Raw genomic sequence first — 24,222 nt, forward strand, 5'->3', positions numbered from 1 at the left:
CCAGAAACTCAAGCTTCTTTGGAACCTGTAACTTTCAGAATCATCCATAACCTAACACTTGTGGAGCCCACTTTTCTCCTAATCACAGCCCTATCTCATAACTCCCTGGACCAAGGTCTTTGTTTTCAAAGGATAGATTGAGGAACTGCATATCTTTATAGTCTAACATTTTGGTTCTCAATCTTGGCTCTATATCATAATCTCTTGGGGAGTTAAAAAAGAGAAAACAAAACACTAATGTGTGGGTCCCAGGGATTCTAATTTAATTGATTTTAGGGATGGCCTGAGCATTGGGATTTCTAAAAGCTGCCTGCATGATTCTAGTATGTAGTCAAGAATGAGAACCATTGATCTAATATCTTAAATGGGGAAAATCAACTGAGGGCTACATGCAAGCAAAAATGCAACTTAATGTGGCATTTAGCTTATGAAGAAAAATAGAAAATGTCCAGTTTACATGTTTTTAAATTACGGCAGGAAAACAAAATATTTCAAGAAAACTAACATTTGTTGAGGGCCTATTCTGTGATGGGTACTGTATACACTGCTTCATTTCATCCTCTTTCAATCCTGTGAAGTAGCCTTATTTTCATTTTATACCTGAGGAATCTGAGGTGCAACTGGGCAACTGACTTCAAACATTTCTCCAAATCTATGTTTATCCCACTACACAACACTGCCTTTCAATAAACAATTATCAAATATTGAGAAAAACCATATACTCATTCCCATATAAAGCACTGAGAAGGATATTGCAGAATAAAATACAATCCCTTGTCTCAAGGGGGCCAATTTAGTTAAGGGACTATAATTAATGCAACTGTCAGTGAACAGTAATACCTATGAGAAATCAGAGGAAGGGGAGAATACCAAGAGCTAGAGAAATGAGGGAAGTTGTGATGGACTTTGGAGGAAAAGAAGGATTTGAATTGTAAGGAAAGCAGTTAGGGCATTCCAGGGGATGAAAACAATATCAGGTATGGAAGAGACAGAAATGAGCATGATGTGCTGAATTCAAATAATCTGTTCAGCCAACACTAAACACCTCTGTGGCACCAAGCATCATGCTAGATGCTAGAGGTACAAGATGAATAAAATGGGCAGGTTGCTCACAAATCCAAGTGAGAAACAGACACATGAACAGAGGATTTCAATCTCATTTGGTAAAAGGTAAGACAAGTATGCTTAAGAGGTATGGGAATTCAAGGAAGCAGAGGCACTTAGTACAATATGGGGGTCTGAAGAGGGCTACTGGAAGAGATGATGCCTTAGTTAAACTTGGAAAAATGAAAAATAGTTAACGGTTAAAAGAGTTAAGAAGAGTACTGTAGGCAGAGGAAATAGCATGAAAAAAACCCAGAAGTGTTTACAGGAACTAGTTAAAATTTGGAATTGTTGCAGAATAAAATATAAGGGGACGAGATGGGAGAGGCAAAAGTATATCACATCAAAGAGACTTTTATATTATGCTAAGGAGCCTAGATTTTTATTCTGTGGGCTGGGAAACCTTGAAGTGGTTTAAGTAGTAAGTAACATGGTCAGCTGTGTGTTTTAGAGAACTCTCTCCTCTAACTGCAATATGGAGGGTAATTTTAAGAGGAGCAAGCCTGGAAGTAAGGAGACCACAGTTACATAAGGCAAGAGATGAGGAGGGCATGGGCTAGAAAGGTCACAGTAGGGGTAGAGAGAAGCAGGGATATTGGTGAAATATTTACCATTAAAACAGACAAAATTTAATGACTGAGTGAATGTGGGAGATAAGGGAGAAGGAGGAATCTAGAGAAGTCTAAAATACCTCTCAGCATAGTTTGGTGACTGAGTGGGTGGTGATCCTAACTGAAATTGGAACTTCATAAGGAAGTACTATTTTAGGAGGTGGGAGAATAAGCATTGGTGAGTTTGAATTTGGACACACAGAGTCTGATATATCTGTGAGATTTTCATGTAAAGGTGTCCAATAGGCAGTTAGATATGGGAATTTGAAAGGCAGAAGATAGATTAATTTTGGAGAAGTCAGGGGATGGGGGTTAGTTAAGACAATCAGAGTGGGTGAGATGTCCTGAGGATAATGTATGGGTGGGCATAGGAACACCAACATAATGATAAAAACCCTGGAGAGCGCCACTCTTTAAACTAGATGGTAGAGGAGGAGGGGGTCCGTGAAAAATCAAGAAGTAAAGGACAGAGTTGTAAGGATGAACAGGAGAGAGTGATGTCAAAGGAGGAATGTTTAGTGAATGGAGTAAAGATGGCCATTGGATTTAGAAATTTAGAAGTCACAATAACCCTGTGAGGGACAGTTTCAGTGGAACGGTATAGTGGTGGTGTGGAGGGCTGGGGGAATGTGTGTCAACAAATAGTAATGAGTTGAGGAGTGAATATCAGTAAAGACAGTTAAGAGTATATTTGAAAACCAAAAACAACAACACAAAAAAAAAAAAACTTGGCAAAGAAGAGAAGGGGAAAGTGTAGTAGTTAAAGGGAAATTCAAGGTTAAGAGATTATTTGGTTAAGGCAAGATACTTGGTATCCACATTTGATGGCCACATTTTTCTTGATGAAATAAGGAATAAGCTTGCCTGAATGTTGTGAGGAGGGGGAGTGTTGAACAGTAGAAGAGAGTCCTGGAGAGTGGTGTAGGCTTAAAAATCACTGCTGAAAGGAAAGTGAAGGCAAAGGAAAGTATTAAGTAGGACTAAAAGGCCACAGAGATTGGATACTAAGACTCTGTAGAGGTACCCAATCTCTAGCCTTATATAATTCTCCATAGCATCACTCAGTGTTCTGAATGTAAAAGTAGAACGAGTGGACTGTGGAATTGATTCTGGGTTGAAATCTTGCTACCAGGTAATGAGAGAATAATAATGAGGTATAAGTAAAACCTTCCAGAAGGTGGTTACAGCATTAAAGTGTGAGACGATGGTAGTGAAAATGCAATGGAAGGATAAAGGAAGGAGAAATAGTTCTAAGAAGACCTGATAAGACTGTGGACGGATAGGAGACAGGGAAATTTAGTCAAAGATGCCCTCAAAGATTCAAGTGTGGGTGACTAATAAATAGTGGTACTACTGGCAAAGAAAGAAAACTTGGTAAATTTAAGGTGGTTTTAGGGAAGATTATTAATTCAATTTTAGATATGTTGAGTTACAGGTGAAGGTGAGACATCTAAGTGCAATAATGGGGCTAGAAATTAGTAAAATAAACAAAACAAATACAGTAAATTAAAAATACATACATACTTTATTTCCATATCGTTATGGTAGCCATTCCTGTGCTAATAAGATCTGGACTGAATGAGGGGCATGAAGAGAGCAGTAAGAATGATGAAGAAAAAGAGAAAGAGATTAGATATAGTAGAAACATATATAAACAATAGCAGATAGAAATGAAGGCAGAGACAGAAAGAAGGGAGAAAATGGGTGAAGAGTGAATATAGTTAAAGTGGCACAGGTTAAGTTGTTTTTGTCTTACTGCTTGCTCACTTATAATATGGGCTTCTGCTGTAGCTGTTCTTTGCAATTTTCATTAGCTACTTTAAATTCTCCAGCTATTTTTTAATCCTCAAATGTTTACTGTTATCAAAATGAAATAGTCAAGGCAGGGTTGAAAATCTGTTCTTTGAGCTTCACCTTCAGAGGCTAGTGTAAAATGACTTCAATGACTGGATTAAATTATGCTGATGATCAGCACCCGCCTCCCCAGCCAGATGAAAATTTCACCAAAATCCTTCTCTCAATCTAATAACCTTGAAACTTCAGAGTGCTAAAATGACCCTCCTTTCAGAAGTGACCAAAGTGCACACATTTCTCATGGCTGACACACTTCTCAGTTCCAATTTACCTAATGCCACAAACTAGAAGCCACTTATTTCAGATTACCCTCAGCATAGCGATGGGAAAAATACCCTAACAAGTGGAAGTCTGTCATTTCTCCAAACATCTACGACTTTCAGAAGCCCTACCACTTCTATTTCTACACTTGCCTAAATCAACGTTCTTTAAAATCCTAGATAAAAATACAGATCTCTCTGTAACTTTTGGGGATATGTTGAATCACATAAAGCAGAAAACTTAATAGTACAAACACAGGGTTAGCACTCAATAAATAAAGGTTAATAGTTCACTGATTCATATATTAAACTAATCTCTATTGAGGTAGGCCTACTCTGTGCCAGTTTCTATCTCTAGTACTGGAAATATAGATGAGTTAGATGAAGTCCCTTCCCTCAAAGACCTTACATTCTAGTGGGAGATAAAGACACAGGGAGAGATAATTAGATATGCAGGTTAAGGAAGCACAGAAGATAAGCCTTGAAGGAAGTGAAAAGGCTTGAAAGCAGTGAAATGAGTAGGAGTTGGTCAAGAGAAGAGGGACATGAAGATGTTCTAGGCAAAATGGCAGCATGAAGGGCACAGAGACAAGAAATGGGGTAGTGGTTTCTGGAAACCATAAGCAGTTTTTAGATTCTGACCCACATAGATCATAGCAGGAAGTAGCAGGGAATAAGCCTGGAGAAGAAGATAGGGACAAGATGGTAGAGAGCTATGAAGCTTAGATTTTTATCCTTAGAAAATAGAGAAATAAGGACTTTTAAGCAGGGGAATGACATGAAAAGATGTACACTTTAGATGAAACACTCTAGTGGTTAAATTGAGGGTGGATCTGGGGAGACAAAACTGATGGCAAGGAGAGTAGTTAGAGGTTGTGGCAATATTCTAGAACAATGCTTCTCAAAATTTATTGTGAGTACAAATCACCTAGGGATCTTGTTAAAATGCAGATTCTGATTCAGTAGGTCTGCAGTGAGGCCTGAGATTCTTTTTTCTAACAGGCTCCCAAGTGATGTTTATAATACTGGCCACAAACCACACTTTGAGTAGCAAAACTCTAGAAAAGATGTTGAGGGCCTGAACTAGTGTGGGAAATGCATGGCTGGAGAAAAGGTAACAGTAAGATTCAGGAGGTAAAACAGTCATGGCTTGGTGCCTCATTAGATATAGGAAGTGAAGTAGATGGTGCTGTGGGATTTACAATTAACTACAGGTTTCTACTTTGAATGACTGAGTGGATTTGAAATGGCTATGAGGTATACAGGTGAAGAGGTAGCTGCTCTTTGAATATATGAATCTAAAGCTTTGCAGAAAGGTCATAAGCACACAGATGAGAGATGAAATCAGAGGAACGGATTAGATCATGTTATAGATTAAGGTCAAGAATGGAACCATGGGAACGCCTACATTTAGACAATGAATTTAAAAAAGAGCCCCCAAAGAAAACCGAAAAGAAATAGAAACACGGGAAAAGAACAATAGCATAAGGAGTTACTAATGACAAAGAATAGAGCTTCAAGGAGGGAATAATGAACATTTTCACATTAAGCAGAAAGGTCTAGTAAGGAAAGAATTGAAAAATAATGGTTGAGTAGAGGAAAAGAAGTGGGTGGAGAAGAGAATATGAAAAGGGAATAAAATATACTAGTAGTGAGAAGGTGCCTGTGGGGGGAAAATGAAAAAACACATGGTTAGAAGAGCAAGTGGATCACTCCAGTCAGGATCAGAATCTTTACTGTGCCTGAATTCTTGCCACTCTTTCTCAGCTCCTTTGTTCATCCTCTCTCCTTCCCACTGCTATCAATCTAAATCATATACTTCCTCTATAAAGATTTTCTGAACCATGATGTTTGGCTCCTCTGGTTACCAAAAATATGTACACAAAAATCCATGTCTGCAGCCTCTTGCAATGAAGTATTATTAACCCAAGTAGTTATACACTTGCCCCTTCAGGGAAAATAGTATATCTTCATTTGTATTCCCAAGAATGACTAGCCTAGCACCTAAAAGACACTTAAGTCATACTTAGTGACCGAATGATATAACTACGTGATACTAATTTAAAATACTTCCTTATGTACCTATGATATAACATGAAACCGTGGTAATACCTGTATTTTATTAGTAAGAGTCATCTAAACCTTTCTGGGTCTCATTTTCTAGAAAACCAACAGACAGACCTACATGGACTCAGAAGTCCTTACTTATCGAAAATTCTATGATCCCATGAGTATTATCAACCTCGTATTAAGTAAAAGCAAAATAGTATATACATAAGCCAGTATGTTTTATAAAATATAAACATCCTAAGAAAGAGATTTGGGATATTTTTACTGTTTACCGTTTGCATCTGATTTTGCTGGAAGAGGTTTCTCTCTTATCTTGGCTACAAACTTCTTCCTAGCTTCATTTCTTTTGTGTTTTTTCCCAACATAATGTTGTTGGGCCATTAATGGACTATTAAAGGAAGCAGGACAGAGCTTGCAATACTTGTTTGGATTATTCAAATCCAAAGCACTGCTGGAAGAGGAAGGCATAGTCTCGTCTTTAATCCCGCCTGGAGGAGGCTTGACAACAAGGGGCTTCAGAAAAGTTGACTCTGCAGAAGTAGTAATAGGCACACCTGCTGAAATAGTCATAATGAAAAGAGATCAACATGTGTCCAGCTATTAGAGTTGCATTCATTATAAAGTATTAGGGAAAGTTAGAGTTCTTTAAAAACCTGCTATCTCTGGACTTTTTCCATATAGGGCTGTTGGATAAAGGTACTCAGGCTAAAAAGAATTTCCTTCTGTGAGAATAGAAATTTGAATACAAGTCTGTCACCAAGTTTCTCCAACAAAGATACAGGAAAGAATATTCAGCATTAGGCATTTATTTCAAATGAATTTTATTCATTTGAAAAATCAATGAAGGCATAAGAGATGTCTTAGGATGGTTCTTGAAATTAGTGAGGGTAAAAGAGATGGTACCAACTTCTAAGTTGGTGTCTTTCTTGAGTAGCACAGTAAATCACCTATTCAGTCCAGATTTGTGGTGTCTGTATCAAAATAAAATTTATGCAGTTTTTTAAGGCTATAAAATTATACGTTTCCACAATTACAGTTATTTCAGAGCTCTTTCATTTAGTCTCCTCTCTGAGCCCAAATTTATGAATTTTGGGGACTAAAGATAAGGCTTTACAAGATGCTTTCTGTTGTAGGGCACACTGATTCTGTCCCTCTTGACTGACAGGCAGAAAAACAAATATACAAAAGTTAGAGAGACTAGAATAAATTTAAAAATAATTCTGGTTTCATTTATTAAGAAAACTATATGTTTTAATGCTGATGAGGCCTATGCTATGAGTTGGAAATTAATGTTGGTAAAATTTCCATGCTAGGCATGCTTTATTCCTAAAGTGTTGAAGCTAGTGAGAATGTGGTAAATTATTTATTCCAGAGAACTGATCATCTTATTTTTTGTTCTAGCACACAACACTTTCAAAATACAGGCTGGGTTTTCCAGGGTGTACTCTGCCACTTCAGGCCAGAAGTGAGATCTGTGGGTCAGTTCTCTCATGAGCTGGCGGCCCAACATCACTGGAAGGAGGAAACAGCAACGTTTTACAGTTCTCTGTATCTTTGGCATCTAACATAAAATAAGTACTCAATAACTGCTGATTGATAATGCTAGTGGTACTTTTTCTTTATATTCATAGGAAGAAAGGAATGAGCAATCGGGTAGAAGAAGATTCCGTACCTTTTTTTTTTTTTTTTTGGCTATAGTTATAGTCAGAAAATGCTGCAACATAACTATATTATGGTGAAGACATTGGTCTGAACACACACTATGAGATAATGTTTTGGAAAGCACTAAAGCAAAAAAAAGAATGAGATAGATGCCAAGGGGAAGAAGTAAGAAGGAGCTAAGACTATAATTTGGTTAGAAACTGGAGAGCTCAGGTTGCTTATTGTTCTTTCTTTATAGCAACATAGCAAATAACTTGCTTTTATTTGGATTTAATAAACTGAAAAGGAGAGGTCGCAACATTTCTTAAAATTCAGCTAGCAATTATGATCTCTATATTAAATTACAAGGACACAGAAAGAGATTAACCGGGCAGAAGAAGAACCAAGTTACTGTGGCAGAGTAAAAGTCTCTCCAATAAAAAATGGATGGCAGAGATGGGAAAAAATTATAGAGAGACCCTGTATTGAAGCTAAAGAGGTGAATGTCATCTTACCCATCTCTGGCTGAAATCCTGATGGAGATACCTGATCATGCTCCTCCATTAATTGCTTCAGTTTTTTAGCATGGACTTTCCCCACATAGTGAGACTGAGCAACAACTGGGGAGCTAAAAATGATGTTGCAGAGACCACAAAATTTGTTTCTGTCCACTACTTCACTCCTATGCATCTGAAATAAGAACAATCTTGTTAGAAAGATTCAATAACTCAAAGTTTCGAATTACAACATCAACAAAGGCCACTCACCTGAAAATTCCTAACATCCATCTTCATTTTCTTACCAGGCACTTCATTTTGTTCCCCATGCATTTGAAAATAAAACCTAACATTTTGAGCATGTTTTTCACTCTGAAAAAAAGATATAATATGACTTTGTTTATTCAAAAACAGAGGTACCCCAAATTTACACCTCTTCAAATTTGAGGACAGTACCCGTGAATTGAAATATATTTAACGTGTACCAAGTTTACAAAAAGGCTTCACATGTTTTCAAATCTCTAAATCTCAGTTAAAATGAAAATAATGCTGTAATTCAGAGTCCAGTAACTTCTAGGTTTTTGTTTTTGACAGAGACTCCCAGTTTTTTTTTGCCTAATATCAGACTTCTTCTTCTTCCTTAGTTACACACCTTAGGCAATATACCCAGCTAAAAGACTGCATGTTCCAGCCTCCCTTTCAGCAAGATGTAACCTTGTGACTCTATTCTGGCCAATAAGATGTAATCTGAAATGCTGGGTAGAACTTCTGGGAAGCCTCCTAACAGGATGGAGGATGAACCCTTCTTCTAACCTTCTTCCCTCCTGCTTCTGGAATTAAGATTTAAAGGTCATCTGGGACTACGGGGGATCTTGAGGACAGAGGCTAGTTCATGAGAATAGAAAGACAGAAAATGCCTAGATCTCTGATAATGTTATGGAGCTGTCACATCAGCCCTGTACTGCTTACCTCTCAAATTCTTTTATGTGAGGAAATTAACCCTTCTACGTTAGGCGCATTAGAAAAATCTCTGAACAAATGTATAACAAAATACATAATAATGAAAATGTTGGTGTAAATAGAAGGGAAACTAACATTCCTGAACATATACTGTGAGGCAACTACTTACTCTCTCTCTACAGCATTTTAAATTGTGAAATATATACATATAGAAAAACACAGGAAATAATATAGCTGAAGTACATACCCACTGCCCAGTTTTAACAGATATTATTAACATTTTTCTATATTTCTTTCAGATCTCCTTTTCAAAAGAGGTAAAATTTTACACATACAGTCCTATCTCCTCATGCCAACAATCCCTCCCCTCCTCAGTCTCTCCCGATAGGTAACCACTATCTTAAAGTTGGTCTATATCATTTCCTCTGTGCTTCTCTTCTTTTACTAGATATGCATGTACCCATAAACAGTATTATGTACTACTGTCGTTTTTTAAAATTTTATGAAAATGGAATCAGTTTATTCATATCCTTTTCAACTTTTTATAACTCAATATTATGTAAGATTTGCCCATATTGATACACATAGCTCTAGTTCATTCATATTACATGCTGCATAATATTCCACTCCATGTGCTACCCATCAAGTCCCCTACTGAAGGCAGTTATGTTTCTGTTTATTTTGCTATCACAAGCATTTCTGCACTGAACATATGTAAACATATCTCCTAATATAATGTCCAAGAGTTTCTTTAAAGTAGACACCTAAATATGGACTATTTGGCTTATAAGGTATGAGGGTTTTCAGCTTTAATAGGTATTATAAAATTTTTCTCCAAAGACGTTGAAGCAAGCAACTATACTCCAATAAAAATTAATTAAAAAAAGATGTTGAAGCAGTTTACAACTCCAAATGTAGCACATATGAGTGATTTGTCTTCCTATATTCTCCTGAATTGTTAAGTGCTATTAGATTTCAATTTTTGTGAGCATGATGGTTTTGATAAGATAGTTCATTATCACTTTAACTTGCATTTCCCATATGATCACTTCTGAAGTTAAGTATCTCTTCTATAGCCTGTTTATAATACTTTCCCATTTTCTATTAGGTTGTTTCTTGTTCTAATTGATATTAGTTCTTTATATATCCTAGATACTAATCCTTTGTTAGTTGTATTGGTTATAAATAGCACTCAATCTGTGGCTTGTCTTTTAACTTTATAATGAGTTTTTTTGTCATATAAATTTTCCCTACCAGGTATCATGGCATATTTTAAAGCTATACTAATAAGGTGAAATTATTATAGAGACAGGCAAACAGAGCAATACAATAAAACATAATAACATTATAAGTATATATATGTATATACGAAAATTAACTTATGATAGAGATGCCACTACAAATCAGTGAGGCAAGGATGGACTGTTTAAATAAATATTGCTGAGATACCTGGCTATCTGTATGGAAAATAATGTTACCACCCTCCATATGTGAAAATCAATACCAGATAGATCAAACATCTTAACCTAAAAAATAAAACTTTTAAAAGTATTAGAAGAAAATAGACAGAAATATCTATATGACAAAAGAACAAAGAATGGTTTCTTAAACATGTAAGTATAAATACAAAAGGAAATATCAATAAGTGCAACCTCATTAAAATTCAAAACTTCTGAAGTACTGTCCTATTTTACATGTACAATAAATACTATGCTTAGATAGTCTGACACTATTAACCAAGCTGTATACTAAAGAGAAAAAAAATCACCTTTTCAAGTAGGATATTTGCACAGAAGTGCTTTCAAATATATGGAAAGTCATGTATAGTTTTGATTTGATTATTTAACAACCTTAAGTACCAAACTTACAGATGGCACTGAAATTTAAATTTAAAAATATGCTACAACATTACATAACATAATGCTTTATAGCCATTAAACTTTATAGAAAAGTAAAAAGATGTAATGATAGGTCAAAGTGTTCAGAATATGTTCTTATGTGAAAAAGCAAGTGCAAAACAACATACAATTCTCTTTTGTAAAAATATGTCTGTGTGTTTAGAAAGCATACTGGAATCATATAAGCTAAATAGAAGTTAATTAAATGATGCTTACTTACAAGCAACAGAATTATGATTGATTCATATTTTCTTATATTTTTGTATATTTTCTACACTGAATAGTACTTCATAAGCCCATAAAAGTGATTTTTCAAATTTAAATTCAAATGGTTCCAACCACAGTTATCACAGAGCACCTTGATTATGTGTCTCTCTTTATTAACTCTAAATCTTTGAGCTTCGAGGTCCCAGGATATGCTAGGCACAATTACATATTTGATTTCACTTAATTCTCACAAGTATAGTAAGAGAGATTTTATGCCCCTATTTTGCAGGCTCAAGAAACATGCTCAGAGAGGTAAAGTGACTTGCCCAGGGTTTCACAACAATGGTGGAGTTAAGACTTGAACCTACGTCCTCTCAATCCACAGCCAACATAATTTCACTATCTGTAATTACAGTAATTGAATCCCAATCAACATAAGGACTGAAATATAGTTGCAAATAAGATTAGCAATGGGCAAAACAAGATGAGGTGTTTAAAAAAGTAGAACTGGCATTATATTTCTTTTAAGTAAATGTATCTAGTACTTTTGTTAACATGGATACCAGATATGAAAAAAAATCCACTAGTTCATAATATGATGTAGAAATGGGAGACAACACTAAAAGAAAGGAAAGAACACTGGATATGAAATTAGAAGAACTCATTTTTAAGCTTAGTCATGCCAAGATTAGCTATGCAGAATCACTATCCCTCTGGGTTTCAGTTTTCTAATCAATAAACTAAAGAAGTAAGAACATTAAACATTCCTCTTTTAACTCTAGAATTCTATGGTACTGTGCTTAAAAACATGTAGCTAAATCAAGTGCAAGACTCGTTCATTTTGTTTTTATCCTTCATTTACTGTAAAGGAAAACTCTGGAGTTCAATAATATCCCTTGATTCACATTAACTGTTTCCTACTCAAGCTTTATAAAACTTCCCTTATATTTACTACAAGGACACGAAGGATATAGTGGCTTGATAGATACAAATGGAGGCAGAATGATGTGAAGAAAAGAAAACATGCTTTGGAGTCAAAAAGGCTAAGTTTAAACCCGAATTCTCCAAACTTAAGCTAGTAAGTTACTGTCCCTCTCTGAGCCAGGCTCCTCATCCATCAAAGGGAAATAATACACAGGATTCTCATAAGAATCAAAAACAGATAATATATGAAGTTTATCTGCCATATTTAAAAACCTATTTTAGATTCTATTCCCATTATTTTTAACCTACCTCATAATGTGAAATCCTTTGTGATTCAAACTGCAGCACCACTCCACATATATTACAAAAATTATCTGTAAAAAGTTCAGTCTTTTCTTGTTCTTTCCAAGTCATATCTATGAATAAAATAAAGGGTAATGAGACTATATATCACATAAATGAATATTTAGAAGTATCATTTTCATTCTTCAACTACATATTGTTTCACATACCACCTCAAACCTGAGTGCTTGTGAGGCTACAATAAAAGCTTTTTGCTTATTGAGTATGCAATTTAATATGAGCATAATAAATATGCCTCTAATGTAGGATATAGCAAGAGGTATTTATTTAACATGATAAGCCTAGGCAATACCATTCCAAACGAAAAGTTATGGGGGTACCAGTAACTTCATGAGCTTCGTAGACTGATTTGGGGCACCAATAATGAGCAGCAGGATTAAAACACCAAGCCTTGGAATTTGTGTTTTACAGTAGACAATCCTTAAAAAGGCATTGTTATAAGACTGTCACTTATCTGGAGCTATGGCTCCAACGTTATCTAAAAATCACACGGAACCACAAAAAAACTTTGCCCATAGTAGGCAAACATTTTCCATTGTTGTACGAACATTAGCACACTCATCTGGCCAAACAAGTCTCACAGAAGCCGCCAAAGCTATAAAGTAATGTTCATATAATAACATCTAGAAGTATTATTTCTAAATGTTTCTCACTGTAATAAATAACACATGCCAAAACTTTCTGAATTTACACTTGAGGTCCACACTTCTATCTAAACTTCTTAACAGCTGCAATGTATTCCGCCAAAATTTATTAGTGTATCTATAAGGTATAAATCACAAAACATCAAAATTTTGCTTGCTATTTGGCTATTTAAATGAATAAGCTGATACCAAACATACTTTCACAGAGAAAGGCCAATGATATATTAAATGGATAAAAAGTTGTAGAACAATAAATACAATACATCCATTTCCAACACTAACAAAAATTAAATATACATCACATATAAAAAATATGGAAAGATATAAATTAAATTTAAAAGTGATTAACTTTGGGAAGCGGGGCTAGAAAAGCAAGAAAGGGAGAAAATTTAACATTTTATTTTCTGTACAACTGTTTTCTTTCAATGTTTGCAAGAAGTATGTAGGACTTTCTATTTAAAAACCCTTAGAGGTATTTATTTTAAAAGTTATGTTGGATATCTGCAACTAAGCTTTGTTTTCAGTACCACTGTATGGACTAAAAATGCTTACTTAAATTGCATGCTCAAGATAATAATAACTGTAACTAGGAACATGTCAAAAACAAGTTGATGAACACTTAAAAATTTATCCCTATAATATATAGTATCTTCTCTGAATTATTTTTAGGTTGTTTTAAAATATATGATTTCTCTAACTTTGACTCTTAAAGTCAGCAAGGTAGAGAGTTTAAAGTGTATTTCAGGACTTCCCTTGTTTCAGAATTAACTACTATATGCAATCTGAGCATAGTGATAAGATATTGAACTTCCTATTAAAATCTTTAATAATAAGTAAATATTATCATTTGGTGGCAATATAACTTGTTACAGAGGGAAAGTTTCCATTAAGAAGACAAAAGGAAACTACTAATTTAGAGGTTCAACAATTCCTAAAATTTAACACTCATTTCTTTCCTAGATCAACCTTTAATTCCAGATTTCCCCACTTCTAATAGTCAAAGTTTGACACTGACACTCAAGTTGGGAAATATGAAGGCTAAGTATTTTAACCTAGCCTTTCATTACTGGTGACCCAGATAAATTTCCATGAAGTCCATGAAGTTACTGGTACCCCTACAACATTTCCTTTAGAATGGTATTGCCTAGACTTATTGCCTTTGACTCATTTTCTCAAACAAGATCTTGGTCTGTTTTTCTTTATTAAATGGCATAATAATCCAGACTCAAAACCTCAGCCATTCTCCTCCCCAGCAAATCACAGTTTCATGTCAATTCTAGCTTGTAACGTTATTTGATATCCATCTCTTCCTTTTAATTCCCCATAACACTACCCAAGTTCAGGCCCTCAATGTCTTGCACATCATTTAGCTTTATTGGTATTTACTGAGGTTAGTTTCAAAGTACTATGGTACACATTTTGGAAAGAGATAAGAAAAAAGAACGAGCACTTATTGAAGGCCCTCTATGTGTAAACAAGATAACAGCTTACCCCTTTAGTTCTTTAAACAAGTCTGCAAGGTAAGTGATATTTCCCACATTCTGAAGGTTAGGAAATTAGGATTCACTGAAATCGAAATAACTTGTCACATGTGTTATTTGGTGGAGTGGAACTTTGTTTTATCTTGACTTTTTTCCATTATAAATACATAACTGTTCCACATGTTGGAAATGACACAGCAAGTGAATAACTCCTAATCTCAAGGAATTTACAATTTAGTAAGGAAGATGTGTATAGAAAGAACCATGGGGACTTCACTGGTGGTCCAGTGGCGAGGACTCCACACTCCCAATGCAGGGGCCTGGGATCATTCCCTGGTGGGGGAACTGGATCCCACATTCCGCAACTAAGAGATCACATGTCACAACTGAAAGATCCTGCAGGCCGCAACTAAAGATTCTGCATGCAGCAACGAAGATCCCGCATGCCACAACTAAAGATCCCTGTGCCACAACTAAGACCTGGTGCAGCTTATTTGTTTATTTATTTATTATTTTTTATTATTTATTTATTTATTTAAAGAACTATGCTTCCAAGATCAAAATGTCATAAGTGATAAAAGACATAAGGTACAGTGGGTTCCTGCTGAGGAGTTTGGGAAAAGCTTTCTAGAGGAGAACAGGTTTTGAACTAAGCTTTAAAAGATGTATAAAATTCAGATAAAAAGAGTGGATTAAAGGGACCTGGGGGCACACAAGAATATGAAGGACAATAATTGAAAGCTTGGAATGAGGCTAAATCATAATTGGCTTCATTAGGGCATTTGGACTTAATTCTGCATTCAACAAGAGAAAAGAAGTGATTAAAATGGGATATGAGAGGAGCTTCAAGATGGTGGAAGAGTAAGATGCGGAGATCACCTTCCTCCCCACAAACACATCAGAAATACATCTACATGTGGAACAACTCCTACAGAACACCTACTGAACGCTGGCAGAACACCTCAGACCTCCCAAAAGGCAAGAAACTGCCCACGTACCTGGGTAGGGCAAGAGAAAAAAGAAAAAACAGAGATTAGAATAGGGACGGGACCTGCACCACTGGGAGGGAGCTGTGAAGGAGGAAATGTTTCCACACACTAGGAAGGCCCTTCGTGGGCGGAGACTGCAGGTGGCAGAGGGGGGGAGCTTCGGAGCCACGGAGGAGAGCACAGCAACAGGGGTGCAGAGACGGGTATGAGACGCTAAGGCTGCTACTGCAGCCACCAAGAAGCCTGTGTGCAAGCACAGGTCACTATCCACACCTCCCCTACCAGGAGCCTGTGTAGCCCGCCACTACCAGGGTCCTGTGATCCAGGGACAACTTCCCCAGGAGAATGCACGGCGTGCCTCAGGCTGGTGCAACGTCATGCTGGTCTCTGCCGCTGCAGGCTCGCCCCGCATCTGTACCCCTCCCTCCCCCCGGCCTGAGTGAGCCAGAGCCCCGAATCAGCTGCTCCTTTAACCCTGCCCTGTCTGAGCAAAGAACAGACGCCCTCAGGCGACCTACATGCAGAGGCGGGTCCAAATATAAAGCTGAACCCCGGGAGCTGTGCGAACAAAGAAGAGAAAGGGAAATTTCTTCCAGCAGCCTCAGGAGCAGCGGATTAAATCTCCACAATCAACTTGATGTACCCTGCATCTGTGGAATACCTGATTAGACAATGAATCATCCCAAATTGAGGAGGTGGACTTTGGGAACAATGATATGTATATTTTTCTCCCTTTTTCTCTATTTGTGAGCATGTATGTGTATGCTTCTGTGTGTGATTTTGTCTGTAGAGCTTTCCTTTTACCATTTGTCCTAGGGTTCTGTCTGTCCGTTTTTTTTTTCATTACTTAAAAAAATTTTTTCTTAATAATGTTTTTGATTTAATTTATTTTATTTTTTATTTATTTTACTTTATTTTATTTTATCTTCTTCTTTCTTTCTTTCTTTTCTCCCTTTTATTCTGAGCCGTGTGGAGGACAGGCTCTTGGTGCTCCAGCCAGGCATCAGCGCTGTGCCTCTGAGGTGGGAGAGCCAACTTCAGGACACTGGTCCAAAAGAGACCTCCCAGCTCCACGTAATATCACATGGCAAAAATCTCCCAGAGATCTCCATCTCAACACCAAGACCCAGCTTCACTCAACGACCAGCAAGCTACAGTGTTGGACACCCTATGCCAAACAACTAGCAAGACAAGAACACAGCTCCACCCGTTAGCAGAGAGGCTGCCTAAAATCATAATACGGCCACAGACACCACAAAACACACCACCAGACATGGACCTGCCCACCAGAAATACAAGATCCAGCCTCATACACCAGAACACAGGCACTAGTCGCCTCCACCAGGAAGCCTACACAACCCACTGAATCAACCTTAGCCACTGGGGACAGACACCAAAAACAATGGAAACTACGACCTGCAGCCTGCAAAAAGGAGACCCCAAACACAGTAAGTTAAGCAAAATGAGAAGACAGAGAAACACACAGCAGATGAAGGAGCAAGGCAAAAACCCACCAGGCCTAACAAATGAAGAGGAAATAGGCAGTCTACCTGAAAAAGAATTCAGAATAAAGATAGCAAAGATGATCCAAAATCTTGGAAATAGAATGGAGAATATACAAGAAACGTTTAACAAGGACCTAGAAGAACTAAAGAGGAAACAAACAGTGATGAACAACAAAAAAATGAAATTAAAAATTCTCTAGAAGGGATCAATAGCAGAATAACTGAGGCAGAAGAACGGATAAGTGAACTGGAAGATTAAATAGTGGAAACAACTACTGCAGAGCAGAATAAAGAAAAAAAAATGAAAAGAATTGAGTATAGTCTCAGAGACCTCTGGGACAACATTAAACGCACCAACATTCGAATTATAGGGGTCCCAGAAGAAGAAGAGAAAAAGAAAGGGACTGAGAAAATATCTGAAGAGATTATAGTTGAAAACTTCCCTATTATGGGAAAGGAAATAGTTAATCAAGTCCAGGAAGCACAGAGAGTCACATACAGGATAAATCCAAGGAGAAACACGCCAAGACACATATTAATCAAACTATCAAAGATTAAATACAAAGAACAAATATAAAAAGCAGCAAGGGAAAAACAACAAATAACACATAAGGGAATCCCCATAAGGTTAACAGCTGATCTTTCAGCAGAAACTCTGTAAGCCAGAAGGGAGTGTCAGGACATATTTAAAGTGATGAAGGAGAAAAACCTACAACCAAGATTACTCTACCCAGAAAGGATCTCATTCAGAATGATGAAGAAATTAAAACCGTTACAGACAAGCAAAAGCTAAGAGAATACAGCACCACCAAACCAGCTTTACAACAAATGCTAAAGGAACTTCTCTAGGCAGGAAACACAACAGAAGGAAAAGACCTACAATAACAAACCCAAAACAATTAAGAAGATGGTAATAGGAACATACATATCAATAATTACCTTAAATGTAAACAGATTAAATGTTCCAACCAAAAGACATAGATGGGCTAAATGGATACAAAAACAAGACCCGTATATATGCTGTCTACAAGAGACCCACTTCAGACCTAGGGACACATACAGACTGAAAGTGAGGGGATGGAAAAGGATATTCCATGCAAATGGAAATCAAAAGAAAGCTGGAGTAACAATTCTCATATTAGACAAAATAGACTTTAAAACAAAAACTATTACAAGACACAAAGAAGGACACTACATAATGATCAAGGGATCAATCTAAGAAGAAGATATAACAATTGTAAATATTTATGCACCCAACACAGGAGCACCTCAATACATGAGGCAAATACTAACAGCCATAAAAGGGGAAATCGACAGTAACACAATCATAGTAGGGGACTTTAACAACCCACTTTCACCAATGGACAGATCATCCAAAATGAAAATAAATAAGGAAACACAAGTTTAAATGATACATTAAACAAGATGGACTTAATTGATATTTATAGGACATTCCATCCCCAAACAAAAGAATACACATTCTTCTCAAGTGCTCATGGAACATTCTCCAGGGTAGAACATACCTTGGTTCACAAATCAAGCCTTGGTAAATATAAGAAAATTGAAATTGTATCAAGTATCTTTTCCGACCACAACGCTATGAGACTAGATATCAATTACAGGAAAAAATCTGTAAGAAATACTAACACATGGAGGCTAAATAATGCACTACTTAATAACCAAGAGATCACTGAAGATATCAAAGAGGAAATAAAAAAAATACCTAGAAACAAATGACACTGAAAACACGACGACCCAAAACCTATGGGATGCAGTAAAAGCATTTCTAAGAGGGAAGTTTATAGCAATACAATTCTACCTTAAGAAACAAGAAACAACTCAAAACAAAACCTAACCTTACACCTAAAGCAATTAGAGAAAGTAGAACAAAAGAAACCCAAAGTTAGCAGAAGGAAAGAAATCATAAAGATCAGATCAGAAATAAATGAAAAAGAAATGAAGGAAACGATAGCAAAGATCAATAACACTAAAAGCTGGTTCTTTGAGAAGATAAACAAAATTGATAAACCATTAGCCAGACTTATCAAGAAAAAAAGGGAGAAGACTCAAATCAATAGAATTAGAAATGAAAAAGGAGAAGTAACAACTGACACTGCAGAAATACAAAGGATCATGAGAGATTACTACAAGCAACTCTATGCCAATAAAATGGACAACCGGGAAGAAATGAAAAAATTCTTAGAAATGCACAACCTTCCAAGACTGAACCAGGAAGAACCAGAAAATATGAACAGACCAATCACAAGCACTGAAATTGAAACTCTGATTAAAAATCTTCCAACAAACAAAAGCCCAGGACCAGATGGCTACACAGGTGAATTCTATCAAACATTTAGAGAAGAGCTAACACCTATCCTTCTCAAACTCTTCCAAAATATAGCAGAGGGAGGAACACTCCCAAACTCATTCTATGAAGCCACCATCACTGTGGTACCAAAACCAGACAAAGATGTCACAAAGAAAGAAAACTACAGGCCAATACACTGATGAACATAGATGCAAAAATCCTCAACAAAATACTAGCAATCAGAATCCAACAGCACATTAAAAGGATCATACACCATGATCAAGTGGGGTTTATCCCAGGAATGCAAGGATTCTTCAATATACGCAAATCAATCAACATGATACACCATATTAACAAATTGAAGGAGAAAACCATATGGTCATCTCAATTGATGCAGAGAAAGCTTTCGACAAAATTCAACACCCATTTATCATAAAAACCCTCCAGAAAGTAGGCATAGAGGGAACATTCCTCAACATAATAAAGGCCATATATGGCAAACCCACAGCCAACATCGTCCTCAATGGTAAAAAACTGAAAACATTTCCACCAAGATCAGGAACAAGACAAGGTTGCCCACTCTCACCACTATTATTCAACATAGTTTTGGAAGTTTTAGCCACAGCAATCAGAGAAGAAAAAGAAATAAAAGGAACCAAAATTGGAAAAGAAGAAGTAAAGCTGTCACTGTTTGCCGATGACATGATACTATACGTAGAGAATCCTAAAGATGGTACCAGAAAACTCCTAGAGCTAATCAATGAATTTGGTAAAGTAGCAGGATACAAAATTAATGCACAGAAATCTCTTGCATTCCTATACACTAATGATGAAAAATCTGGAAGTGAAATTAAGAAAACACTCCCATTTACCACTGCAACAAAAAGAATAAAATATCTAGGAATAAACCTACCTAAAGAGACAAAAGACCTGTATGCAGAAAATTATAAGACACTGATGAAAGAAATTAAAGTTGATATAAATAGATGGAGAGATATACCATGTTCTTGGATTCGAAAAACCAAAATTGTGAAAATGACTCTACTACCCAAAGCAATATACAGATTCAATGCAATCCCTATCAAACTACCACTGGCATTTTTCACAGAACTAGAACAATAAATTTCACAATTTGTATGGAGACACAAAAGACTCCGAATAGCCAAAGCAGTCTTGAGGGAAAAAAAAATGGAGGTGGAGGAATCAGACTCCCTGACTTCAGACTATTCTACAAAGCTACAGTAATCAAGACAATATGGTACTGGCACAAAAACAGAAACATAGATCAATGGAACAAGATAGAAGCCCAGAGATAAACCCACGCACCTATGGTCAACTAATCTATGACAAAGGAGGCAAAGATATACAATGGAGAAAAGACAGTCTCTTCAATAAGTGGTGCTGGCAAAACTGGGCAGCTACATGCAAAAGAATGAAATTAGAACACTCCCTAACACCATACACAAAAATAAACTCAAAATGGATTAAAGACCTAAATGTAAGACCGGACACTATAAAACTCTTAGAGGAAAACATAGGAAGAACACTCTTAGACATAAATCCCAGCAAGATCTTTTTTGATCCACCTCCTAGAGTAATGGAAATAAAAACAAAAATAAAGAAATGGGACCTAATGAAAGTTCAAAGCTTTTGCACAGCAAAGGAAACCATAAACAAGACAAAAAGACAACCCTCAGAATGGGAGAAAATATTTGCAAACGAATCAACGGACAAAGGATTAATCTCCAAAATATATAAACAGCTCATGCAGCTCAATATTAAAGAAACAAACAACCCAATCCAAAAATGGGCAGAAGACCTAAATAGACATTTCTCCAAAGAAGACATACAGATGGCCAGGAAGCACATGAAAAGCTGCTCAACATCACTAATTATTAGAGAAACGCAAATCAAAACTACAATGAGGTATCACCTCATACCAGTTAGAATGGGCATCATCAGAAAATCTACAAACAACAAATGCTGGAGAGGGTGTGGAGAAAAGGGAACCCTCTTGCACTGTTGGTGGGAATTTCAATTGATACAGCCACTATGGAGAACAGTATGGAGGTTCCTTAAAAAACTAAAAATAGAATTACCATATGATCCAGCAATCCCACTTCTGGGCATATACCCAGAGAAAATCATAATTCAAAAAGACACATGCAGCCCAATGTTCACTGCAGCACTATTTACAATAGCCAGGTCATGGAAGCAACCTAAATGCCCATCGACAGACAAACGGATAAAGAAGTTGTGGTACATATATACAATGGAATATTACTCAGCCATAAAAAAGAACGAAATTGAGTCATTTGTTGAGACGTGGATGGATCTAGAGACTGTCATACAGAGTGAAGTAAGTCAGAAAGAGAAAAACAAATATCGTATATTAACGCATGTATGTGGAACCTAGAAAAATGGTACAGATGAACCAGTTTGCAGGGCAGAAGTTGAGACACAGATGTAGAGAACAAACGTTTGGACACCAAGGGGGGAAAACCACAGTGGGGTGGGGATGGTGGTGTGCTGAATTGGGCGATTGGGATTGACATGTATACACTGATGTGTATAAAATTGATGACTAATAAGAAACTGTAGTATAAAGAAACAAACAAAAAAAATCAACTAATACTAAACTTTCTTTGGGTTATTTGTATGGAAATACATTAACATAAATGTTTCAGACATTACATGAAATATCTTAAAATCTTATATGTTCTGGTATAATGTTATGTCATAATTCTAGTTATTACTTTAAAATGTATATCTCAGAAATAACTAAATATCCTTGTCAATTGCATTATTATGAACTTTCATCAAATCTTTAACCGTGGTCATTTTTAAGTCTTTTGTCATTTACAGACAGTTCTGGGTATACTCTGATGCTTTCGCAAAAATGTTCCTATAAAAGGGTTTCATCTTCAAGGAATTCATGGAAAAGACTCTGACAAGTACAGGTTTCTGGTAACTGACTATACTGCTGAACTGAATGAATAAGCATTTTCAAAACTCTAATGGAAAACTGATGAATTCATAAAAGTGCTAACAAAAGATCAAGATGAAAAAAAATTTAATTACATGGGACTGAGTGAACTGATGAGGATGATTATAATTTTTGTGACTTTCTGTTTGAATAAAAAAAAAATCCCACAAGGACTCAGAGGCAAAAAATATACAAATCAATTTTCACTGCAAAGTAAAGGAGCTGTTACAGTGGAGGATTACTGGACTGAATGGCAATATTATGACATAGTATGAGTGTGTTTCGTGTTTGGTAATTGCAATCATTTTTGCTTTCGTTGTGGTCATCCATTTACAATGCTTGGTGTCAGTTTATTTATCTCTTGTAAAAATAAAATACAGTGGAAAAAAACCTATGATTTTGATTTTAAATTTTTAATTATTTTGCCCTTTTTATAAAATCTTCAGTTTATGAGCGAATGAATGTATGTTTCATAGTAGTTTAAAATACTTTATGTGACATTGGAAGATTGTCTCAATTTGGAAAGCAAAGCAATTATGCCCGTAGGTACTCAATCAATGACAAATGTTGTTTATTAGACAACTGCTAAGAATACATTTTATAAATTAACCCATATAATGCTTTACCAGTATTATGGTCTATCTGATGATTGTTAAATACGCAACAATTTCAAGTGTTAAATAAATTGCTTCAGTCTGGAAAAAAAATTAATTCTAACAGTTGGCTAATTATTCTTCCTTAGTACTAACATTACATGTATAATATAACGTGTTTTAGTGTGCCTATAGTATTTGAAACACCATGGGCAAAGTACAGATTTATAATAAATGATGGTGCAGCCTTGATAGTTTAGGAGTCTGGCTAGTTACCCTTAAAACTGCTTTTTCCCCAATTATTTTTTTATTTTATAATTTTACTATCAAGCACTACTATTGAGCTCTATAATATAGCTGTGTCTAGTTCACCTGTATATTCTGGGCACTGAACCAAGTGCCTGGCACAGGTGCACGTGTGCCTGCACACGCGCACACACACACAGGTGTTCAATAAATGATTCCTGAATAAATGAAGGAAAGACTATTAACTAGGTTTTCTTATGCTGCACTTGAACTTTACTGAATAACATCAAGACAAAGGAAAGTCTTGTTAGGTAATTGCTGTGCAAACAGATCATTAACTAAATTAAATGCCAGCATGTCCTCCAATCTAAAACAGAATCCATTTAATAATTTCTTTTTCTTAAAAGGAAGAAGGAAATAAGAGAGTTTTTGTTTATTTTTGTTTTGATTTTTACTATGATCATATGTGAAAATTCAGTTTTGAGCCATTAAACATTTTTGAAAAACTTCACTGAATGAAATATGAAGGGTCCCTCAAAATCTCATGACTCCCCTTGCCATGAATTTGGGGTAGGTATGTGCTTTTTTCATGTGTGTTCACTTGGCATTTCTTTCATTTGTTGATTGTTTTTAAGTTGATTGCCCAATTTCCCACTTGTAACCTTTCAGAGTTTCTAATCTTCCGTGCTTGGCAATCTCTAATCTCCACTGATATTTGCTCATTACCAACCCCAAGACAGATGAAATCCTCAGGAGTGTTGACTACAGTTGAAAATGAATCAGCAAATGCTTTATCAAACAACTTTTAATGGTCCTATCTGGAGTGGATTTGCAATAATCTGAATCTTGACAATTCTTTGCCACCCGTTAGAGCCATCTCCTAACTAGGACTTAAAAAAATAAACAAGCAAAAGACATTTGCACACCACTAAGAAACATTTTTCTCTCTTCTCTTTTGGCCACTATCATAACTGGTAACCATTTATGGCCTTTATAAATATCTAAACAAAAATATTTTGAGACCTAATAGTGTTTTGGACAGTGTACTATATCAAATATGCATCATTTGTTAGGTGAAAAT

General features: G+C 36.1%; 1 protein-coding gene across 7 annotated transcripts in view; it reads right to left on the reverse strand.

The window, feature by feature from the left end:
• ZMAT1 (zinc finger matrin-type 1) overlaps nt 1-24,222 on the reverse strand; it is a 55,976-nt gene that overhangs the window by 13,828 nt on the left and 17,926 nt on the right. For 2 of the 7 annotated variants that reach the window (XM_082376455.1, XM_082376458.1), the window contains exons 2-5: nt 12,336-12,442; nt 8,308-8,409; nt 8,056-8,230; nt 6,172-6,456 (exon numbers count right to left, since the gene is read on the reverse strand). In XM_082376455.1, coding sequence (XP_082232581.1) covers nt 6,172-6,456; nt 8,056-8,230; nt 8,308-8,409; nt 12,336-12,442 — 669 coding nt within the window. Of the gene's footprint in view, nt 1-3,235; nt 5,389-6,171; nt 6,457-8,055; nt 8,231-8,307; nt 8,410-12,335; nt 12,470-24,222 lie in introns of those variants that run through there. The other 5 variants (XM_082376456.1, XM_082376461.1, XM_082376457.1 and 2 more) reach the window with 5 other exon arrangements.

The sequence above is a fragment of the Balaenoptera borealis genome, assembly GCF_965194805.1.
Source record: "Balaenoptera borealis genome assembly, chromosome: X".
Classification (NCBI taxonomy): Eukaryota; Metazoa; Chordata; class Mammalia; order Artiodactyla; family Balaenopteridae; genus Balaenoptera; species Balaenoptera borealis.